This window comes from Austrofundulus limnaeus, unplaced genomic scaffold (assembly GCF_001266775.1).
Source record: "Austrofundulus limnaeus strain Quisiro unplaced genomic scaffold, Austrofundulus_limnaeus-1.0 Scaffold98, whole genome shotgun sequence".
NCBI classification, from domain to species: Eukaryota; Metazoa; Chordata; class Actinopteri; order Cyprinodontiformes; family Rivulidae; genus Austrofundulus; species Austrofundulus limnaeus.
Window position 1 is genome coordinate 1755640 of NW_013952500.1, and position 10000 is coordinate 1765639.

The 10000-nt window shown below is 38.2% G+C and overlaps 1 protein-coding gene across 6 annotated transcripts in view; it reads left to right on the forward strand.

The window, feature by feature from the left end:
* Positions 1-2714: 2714 nt before the first annotated feature.
* hdgfl3 (HDGF like 3) overlaps positions 2715-10000 on the forward strand; it is a 10592-nt gene continuing 3306 nt past the window's right edge. For 3 of the 6 annotated variants that reach the window (XR_001310597.1, XM_014013175.1, XM_014013176.1), the window contains exons 1-4: positions 2715-2970; positions 3596-3672; positions 5555-5693; positions 5842-6021. Coding sequence is in view for 5 of the 6 variants with exons in the window: in XM_014013175.1 (XP_013868629.1) it covers positions 2887-2970; positions 3596-3672; positions 5555-5693; positions 5842-6021 (480 nt within the window). In the remaining variant the exon portion in view is untranslated. Of the gene's footprint in view, positions 2971-2998; positions 3332-3595; positions 3673-5554; positions 5694-5841; positions 6022-10000 lie in introns of those variants that run through there. The other 3 variants (XM_014013177.1, XM_014013178.1, XM_014013179.1) reach the window with 2 other exon arrangements.

The window sequence follows — 10000 nt, forward strand, 5'->3', positions numbered from 1 at the left end:
ACACACACACACACACACACACACACGTGCTGAGCCCAAATCAAGACAAACAGGCTCAAGTGTTTTATTTTACCACAGTTTAACCAGGAAAATCCAATTGAGATCTCAGATCTCTTTTTCAAGGGAGGCCTGGACCTGAACCTATTGTACATATTTTTGTGCTGTGGAGGAAACCGGAGTACCCGGAGAAAACCAACGCAAGCATGAGAACATGCAAACTGCACAGAAAGACCCCAGGTCTGAACCAGGGATCAAACCCAGGACCTTCTTGCTGTGAGGCGTCGGTGCTAACCACTGAGCCGTCYTGCAAAATGAATGATTCTTACACAGCTAGATGTTTACAGTTTTAATATACCTGATATAATTGATATTGGGTGACCCAAACATGAATAAATAAATACTGATGCAAAACAAAACCAAAAATGAAACGATGTTAATTATGTTATTCATTWATATATATTTTTTAAATATTTCAATCTGCTAAAACTGATAAAGAGGAATGGGTACAAGCTAAATGTGTAGGATTTATTCTGAAGGACCCTGCAAAATGAATGATTTTTTTTCTTAGCAAGCCACGTGACAGTCAGTTGATTATTTTAGTCAGAATAAACATTTACTTCGATAACTCATTGCAGACTTCTGATCCTCCAGGTTTATGTGGTGATGGAGCTCTGTCCGAACGGAGACGTCTCAAAGCTTATTGCTGCCAGAGGGACCCTGGACGAATATTTCAGCTGCAAACTTTTCCGGGAGATGTGCATGGCAGTCCAATATCTTCATAATATGAAAGTGGCCCACAGAGACCTTAAATGTGAAAACCTGCTACTGGACGTGCACGACAACCTCAAAGTGTGCGACTTTGGCCTCAGCAAGACCCTCACTTACYTTGACGACAAGATTGTACTTAGTGAAACCTTCTGTGGCACGACAAGCTACGCAGCACCAGAGATACTGAAATATCAGCCGTACGATCCCCAAGTGTCRGATGTGTGGAGTATGGGCGTGGTGTTGTATATGATGCTCTACGGACTGAGGCCTTTCAACACCACCAACCTTAAAAAGATGGTGAAAATTCAACTGGAACATAAAATTAACTTCCCAAACGCCCCGTTTGTTTCAGCTGAAGCAAAGAAACTCATCAGAGACATTTTGCACCCAGATGTAGAGCAYCGGATCAAAATCAGTGGCATATTGCAGAGCTCCTGGTTGGTCAAAGGAAATAAAATGGAAGAGTGTAACGAGGCCTCGACATCGACAGCAAATACTGAATAGAGAGCACTTCCGTTAAAGTCCAGTTAACAGCTGTTATCAAAAACAGTTCAGAAGAAGGACCATTAACTTCTGGGCCCCACCCCAAAATGACAAAAATCTCAAACATAAAATAAAAAATATGTTTAACTCCAAATAAATTCACTTAACTGCACAACACATCACATGAGTTTGTTTTAAGATTCAACTCTTTATCAGGTTAAAGAACTTTTTGCTTRTGACATCAAGAAGTAGACAATTATTTTAGTTGTAAGTTTATGCATCTATGGAAGCACAACATGTTTGTTGGATGATTGTGTCAGCATCACWGTTTCTGCTTTGAGCAGACCTGCTGTGCTGGAGATTAAGAAAAAGGCCAAGTTCCTTTGCTTCCTTTGATTAAAAAAAATGCTTAAATAAAAACTGTTTTAGTTCRATGCTTTATAAAGATTATGCATGCTGTACGGTAGTTTCCTTGCAAAACAAATTACATTATTGTTATGATTTGTCATGAAATACAGTATAACAAGAGGCAGCTTTCAGCAGTAACAATTGTGTCGAGAACAACAAGAGTCTAAGATGGCTAATCCCAAAAACAGTTTGTTTAAGCAAAAGGTCTTTCACATTATGTGTAGCACTTAGGGTATGTGTTAGGGATGATTATCAGCTACTGCCCCACACAGTCTTAGCTTGAAATTGTCGGTCACAGTTTTTTTTTTTTCAAAACTTCATTTTTTAATTTATCTAACATGTCAGAGCCTGTATGATGATTTAAAAAACAATAAATAACATCAAATAACCATCTTCCAACCTGTTCTGCTGCTAGAAATAAYTTCTGGACTTTTTCCGCTCTCCTTTTCWCCTGCTCCGCATCCTGTACGGATTTTTAACAAAACTTACGGATTTTTGAGGCTCTTCTTTATACAGATAAATGTCCAAAGGGGTTGACKTGTATGCATCTTGTTCATCAGCTATACAATTTTATTTTATTCAAATATCTTTGAAATTCAGTTTAACTATCTGGCAATAATAATTTTCAAAACAGCTGCAGTCATATGTCTTATGCATCACTCCAATGGTAAATTAAAGCTTGATGAATGTTTCACTATCAAGTGCAATTGCTAAAGATTAATTCTTGTGTGCACAAGATGAAAACAATCAATACTTCCTAGGCTGTGTCCATAAAATTGATTTTTTTTTCATGTTTTTATTATAAGATATGATATAATTTTATCATTTTTATTGTTCTAATACATCATCTTTTTAATTGTGTTCTTAGAACAGTCTTTCAACATACTGAACATGGGACTAGTAGAGCATAAACATTGCTTTTACTTTGAAAACCGGAAATGACCGTGTTTACATTTTAACGGACTGCGCTTTTTAGTGGCTCGCTACGCCAATTTAGGCCTATTCTCAATTACATATACACATGACTTTGTGCGTAAGAGTAGTCCAATGTAAGGCCCCTATTTTCCGCGCTTTTTTTATTATTAATTTTTTTTTTTCGTGTAAATTGCAGTGTTGATATAAAAACGCTGGTGGTCGATATTTTAGCCCTGTATTCAGGGGCCCTGAGGGGAAAATCCGCTGAAGATTACGAAAAACACTATCCCATCACATCACGCAGTGTTTATCATGGCTCGACCACGGCCGCGGGAGTACAAGGCGGGGGACCTGGTTTTCGCTAAGATGAAAGGATACCCGCACTGGCCGGCGCGGGTGAGTCCAGAATGTATCCGGGCTGAGGGCGCAGCGAGGCGGTGTGGGTTTACGCTGCACGGCCGCTGCTTCGATGCGGCGGGGACTGCACAGCCGCGTTCAGCTCTCTGTATCTGGGCAGCAGCGGACAGGTGTTCTGGCTGCTTTTATCAATGTAATCTTAAAATAATGGCGGGGAGCTGCATGTCTTCCCTCCACACGGCTCGTGCTTCGGTTCTTACGTCAATGTTTTTGCTTCATGAGTGGAATAAACAAACCAGCAGCTGACCTCAAGTAACCTTTAACACTAGTTGTAATATTAATTGAAACAACTCTTTGATAAAAACCGACTTGTGTACATAAAGGATGGGCTTGAATGCAGGTTTGTCATTCATTCATTCATTCATTCATTCATTCATTCGTTCATTCATTCATTCATTCATTCATTCATTCAATCTATATCTGACTACAGTTTTTTTTGAGCTTTTGCAAGATTGTGAGAACAGCATTTTACTGTGAATGTCAGAACTTATTATTGTAGTGCCTTGAATATGATAAACATTTATTACTTCACAAAACTTCACATTCCTCCATCATTAAAAATGGGTAATCTGCATTTTGTAATATTTTCTCATTTATCCTTCAGATTGATGAGCTTCCAGAAGGAGCTGTCAAACCGCCTGCCAACAAGTACCCAATCTTCTTCTTTGGGACTCATGAAACGTATGCAATCAATTAATTAATTAATTAATTTATTTATTTATTTATTTATTTATTTATTTATTTATTTATTTAAGCATGGCTCCTATAATCTTCAGAGTTTATGATTAAGTTATGTGTATGAAAAAGATGTAATATCGTCTCAAAAAGCTGAAATGTCAACACGCTGTTGTACTTATTAGGGAAAAGTTTCTTTTAAAGTTTGGGAAAGTATTTCTGCATGCCTGTACACCAAGGGCCACACAGAGAGGTGTTCAATACACTAACATTGCATTTCTGAAAATAACTGCTCTCTTTCAGCAGTACAGCTTAAACCTTTTTTTTTCTTTCTTTCTTTCTTTTTTTCTTTGCCAGAATATATAATAGACCATTTCATAGTTTTCTGCGCACACTGCATTGTGGTTAGGGGTAAACAAACCAGCATCAATATAAGGTTTGACAGATGCAACTGCTGTTTACCTGATATATTTTTTTATTAATTCTGGCAAAGAAAATACTAAATGAGGTTAAATGTTGGAGTGTCAGTTTGAAGTTTTTATAATAAAAACCTAATTTTGTTACTTGTGACAACTTAATTTTTAACAAGATTATTATTATGATATCATTTTTTGCATTTACCAATAAAATGTAACTACTGCTTTCATTGTTTAGTTTTTCAGTTCACTTTGAAATTCATTCCTCTTATCTGCTCTTACCCACACAGATGAACTGAGCACTACAAGATTTTCAAAATATTGGATTATTTTAGGTCCTACTTTACCAAATTACCCAGCAGTTAGTTGGCATTTCTGCTCATGTGATTAGGCTCTACATAGCAAAATGTACTCTCAACTATGGTAAGAAAAACAACAAGAACCATCTTCAAAAGGCCTAGCATTCTTTTTATATACATCACCTGTCACTGTTTATATCAGAGTTTTAAACTAAGACCGTATCATGTTGAGATATAGAATTATATTTATTTGCCATTATTGGCACAGKTTTCCTTAATTTTGGGAAATCGGCAATCTGCCGATACTAGATAAGATCAGTAGGAAAGATCAGCTTCTCATCTGCCTCAACAAAGGTCTGAAAATCAGCCACTTTCCCCCTTTTGCCCATGAGCACTACCTCATGTCCAGTTAAAACAAGTTTGTATTGTTTCAGAGGTATTGCTCAGTTTTTCAATAAAATAAGWTTGGAACATTAAAAGTGTATTGAGACCTTATAACACCTGACAGAGTCAGTTGTTTAAAAAAATCAGGCCAAAATCAGAATRGGCAGGTCTAGACTTTTTAAAGATCAATGGTTGGCCAGAAAACTGCCATCAGTGCAGCCCAACTCAAAACATGTGTTATTATATACATCTTTGTTTTGGCTAAAGATGATCAGCTGAGGCAGCCAGGGATGACTTCAAATAATGTGACAGTGACCGTTTTGATCAAATATCTTGTGAGATCAGTTAGCCTTCAGAGGATGTGTTGAAGATAACTCTCAGCTACTACCTCATCAAAGGTTAGCTCAATATCTGGATGAAACTATTGGTGTAAAACTGGTTGAGTTATAGCCATTTTATGTAAAGTTTGATTAGTTGAGGTGAACCTATTGAATCTGGTTGACTCCAGAAGCCAGCTTTAGAAAATCACCCAATGATAACTTCTTATGACTGTCATTAAATACATGCAATGGTTCATGAGATGTTTTACTAACACTACTTATAAACACGCACACAGACGTGTAAAAAACGTATCACCCACTTATCAGCAGCGGGCAATTTAAATCAGGGATTTGAACAAAAATAAATCAAACACATAAAGAAAGATTCTTTGCTAAATTAATACATTTATATTTCAAAACTGTAACTACTAATTACCAGGTGAAATAAGCYTGTCTTTCTCTCCTTTAGTGCATTCTTGGGTCCAAAGGATCTTCTGCCCTATAAAGAGTATAAAGACAAATTTGGTAAATCTAACAAGAGGAAAGGTTTCAACGAAGGCCTCTGGGAGATCGAGAACAACCCCGGAGTCAAGTTCACCGGTTATCGGGTCAGTGATTTAGAGAAAATCTGTAGAAAACCAGGCAGCTTTGATATTTACTAAAACTGGAATGTAGCCAAAGAGACGGTGAGTGAGAAAGAAGGTGCTGTATTTACTGTGGTGGTGTTTTATTTTTTATTTTATTTTTGGCAAACAGGCGATCCAGCAACAAAGCTCATCAGAAACAGAGGTGGAGAGAAACACTGCTGACGGCAGCAGTGAGGGGGAGGAAGGCGACTCCATCAAGGAGGAAGATGACAAGGAGAAGCTGAAGGGAGACAAGACGGGATCTAAGCGGAAAAAAACAGCCACAACTAAGGTGACCGTTTTACTACAGGTATTATTTACCAATAAGCAACAAGCAAATTAAGTCATCACAGAGATTTTGAAGTTATAGTTGCAGTATCTGTAGATGTTGATTTATTCTCATTTTATTAAAAAATGGTACTACTTAGGGAAAACTGTGATGTTTTTGAWGGAAAGTGACTCCGTCAGGAATGAAGTCAGATAGAATTCGTGTTGGCTCAGCGCAATCAAAWGTTCTTACAGCTCAGCTTCACAGCAAAGTGTGGAACATGCTCGATAACTTAAGACTGAGGTTCTCGAACTGGGGTCCCAGGACCCCCAGGGGTCTGCGAGCCGTATCTTGTGGTTCCTTAAAAATTTTCAATAAATTGTTAATTTGATTTTTATTTTTAAAAAATGCGTATGGGGAAAAAATGCACTAGTGAAACAAACAGATTAAACCAGACAAAAGATAATATTCGCATGGCATTAGGAGTTAAAATGTAAGTAAATTATTTTAGAAACAGGGTTTATAAGGGGGTCCTTGGATATTTTTCACCCTTGTTAGGGGTCCACAGACCCAAAACGTTAGAGAACCCCTGACTTAGGAGCCATTCTCATGGGTTTTTGTGAATGCTCTAAGGCATGTGTCCACACAGAAACAGTTTTTTAGAAGCCAAAATAATTATTTTTTTTGAAAACAGGTTCCTGAGTGAAAAAAATAAAATAAAAAATTAAAGAAATTGTGAAACACCACCATTGCCTTTTCATGGAGACAGCCAAAAAGCAACATTATGAAAACAATATTGGAGCTCCATCTCTAACCTAGCCTATGACTCAGTGTGTAAGCTTTATGTGCATGCTTCCCACCTTGTTTCCTGTTTTAGGTGTATTTCTGTGGTGGCTGTACAGCGCCACCTACAAGCCTGGTATAGTTACAGCAGAATTTGGTCTTGTCTTTTAGTGGATGAAGACATCTTTAGAAAGGGCACTGTGTTTATTGGGATATGTCAGATATAAGGATCGTTTTGGAAAACAGTGTTTTCTTGTAGACAAGGCCATTATGCATGTGCGGCTGAAAAACAGAAACCAGATACGAATCCTGCTCTCTTTAACAGCTGTATCTGTTGCTCTTTCCGTCTCACTCGCTGACCACTGAATGTAGATTGTGTTTTCAGTTAAATATGAAGCAACAGTTCTGTTTGTGTTTGTGATGATGACATTAGAGGTTGACCAGTCAGAGTGCTTCAATGCTGGTGCCATTTGTTTAAAAAACAGAATGGCCAGTAACCGGTTTGTCCTGTATGGTTGATTTACTGATTTTACTATAAATATAATATATTTAAATCTAGAACATTGTACAATATTTTGGAATTAAAAAACTGGGTAAATATTTAGTCAGGTGTGTGATAGTGAAACGTAGGAACATTACAGGGCTCGGGACAAACTGATTAAAATAAAAATAATATTGTTTTGTCTCTTTATACAGTCTGCCCCTCATATCTAAACCCATATTACACTAGAGAGGATGTGACCATTGACTTTGTTTAGAAACCACACACTGTAAACACGTTTAATTACCAGAGAATAATGTTAAGCATAAAGTTACTAAATAGTTTCATTATTTCTGTGGATTTGCCAGCATTGTGCCAATAAACGCAGCTGTTGATATAAGCTGTCTTGTTGTAGGACGTATGTTAACACTGTCAACACTGTGCTGCCTACAGATATGCCTGTCTTTAAATCAGCATCATTAACAATCAGTATCTTCAGACAGTGCTAAAGCTAATTAAAAATGAATAAATCAATATTTTCTTAATTAGTTGGCTGACTCAGTTAGGTTAGCTGTGCACTGCATCACAAAGTAATGTTGGTGTGTTTGTTATTCTTAGCACTCGTAAAAAAAGTAAAAAAGTAAAACATCAGTAGAAACAAACAGATTGCATTATTTTATGCATTATTTGCAATGATTGCTTTTCAACATGTTTTTATTATTATTAAGTTTGACATTGTAAAATTAAAACGTGTTTAGAACAAGACAATGAATGAATGAATGAATGAATGAATGAATGAATGAATGAATGAATGAATGAATGAATGAATGAATGAATACTTTATTTATCCCTGAGGGAAATAAATTCGTCACAACAGCAGACAAATACATTTCATTTTATAAAATAAAATAAAAACAGAAATACCATTCCATAATTTTAAAATAACATTATAATTTTACATAAAGATGAGCTGTTAAACATTAAATAATAATTATTTTTGACGTTCCTGAAATCCCKCGAACAACCGGAGTTTAATGAATTTCACTCATTTTTCACACCGGCTCATCCCTGCTGCCCCTCTCATCTTCTGCTTTTTATTTTTAGTAACGTTGTTTTTCTAATTGATGGAGCTCTTCAGCAGTGACTGTATMTGTGTGTGTGCTGCTGTAAATGAAGGCAGGCTCAAAGTCACACGCATGCAGCTCTTCCCTCAGCAACAACAGTTGCCTAGCAACTGGCCTCCATCATTTTACATCAGGCACATGTGGTGCATACAGAGGAATGTAGTGGTCCTTTAAAGCACGGCGTTGGGCACATCATTACTACACTGTAAGGGTGTGTGTGGGTGAGAGAGAGAGAGAGTGTGTGCAGGCATGTGCACAAAACGATAAGATTTATAAGTGAACTAGAATATCCTAATCTCAGGGGGCTAATGCATCKGATGGATTCATTTATATTTTTCCTCTCTCCATTTAGGATTTTTTTTTCACACTGGACATCTGGAGACTGCCAGACCTCAGCATTGCATTTACTGTCATGCTTTTGCATTTATCTGCTAGTGATTTTGAAACAGAAGTTAAGATCTGAAACCAAACAAAGGAGCAACATTTCTAAGAAAGAGCAGATGAAACTGAGTTTGTCTGTGGAAARACACAGTTGTTTTCTAATCATACCAGGTCAATAACTTTCTTAATATTTGCTGAAGACATATTACTTTCAAATGCTTCAATGCTGTGTCAGCAAGAGTCTCAAACAAATTTATTGCTCTAAAATAAAATATTGAAATAAATACCTACGGTAATTAATTATTTTAAACTTATATATTTTTGGGGAGAGCAATGGGCTCACTTATGAGACCCCCTCTCATATGGGTTCTTTATCCATTCCCACTCTCCAAACCATCAGAGAACAGTCTTTAACTAGTTCTAAATGCAGATACAAAACCTAAGATTCCCACCCACTTGTCAAGTATTTGGGGATGGTAGCTGAGGAACCTTTTTTAAGTATCTCGGGGTCTTGTTCATAAATGAGGGAAGACTGGAGCGGGAGATCGACAGGTGGATTGGTGCTGCATCTGCAGTGATACAGGTGTTGTACCGGTCTGTCGTGGTGAAGCGAGAGCTGAGCCAGAAGGCAAAGCTCTCGGTTTACCYGTCGGTCTACGTTCCTACCCTCATCTATGGTCACAAGCTTTGTGTAGTGACCCAAAGAACGAGATCYRGGATACAAGCYGCRGAAATGAGTTTCCTRRGCAGGGTGMCTGGGCTCTCCCTTAGAGATAGGGTGAGAAGCTCAGTCATCCGGGAGGGACTCAGAGTAGAGCCGCTGCTCCTCCARGTCGAGAGGAGCCAGTTGAGGTGGTTCATCTGGTTAGGATGCCTCCAGGACGCCTCCCTGGTGAGGTGTTCCGGGCACGTCCCACTGGGAGGAGGCCCAGAGGAAGACCCAGGACACGCTGGAGGGACTATGTCTCTCGGCTGGCCTGGGAACACCTTGGGATTCCCCCGGATGAGCTGGACCAAGTGGCTGGGGAGAGGGAAGTCTGGGTCTCTCTGCTTAGGCTGCTGCCCCCGCGACCCGATCCCAGATAAGTGGAAGAAAACAGAAGGATGGACTGACCTGGGGAATCCAATCAGGCACAGCTGTTGCCACCCCTGAATACGAGACTCCTTTACATTTCAGTTGGCTCTCTTTCTCCTCAGACTTGGTGACTTTATCCTCTATAAAATGATGTTCTGTCACTAAACTTTATTTTCT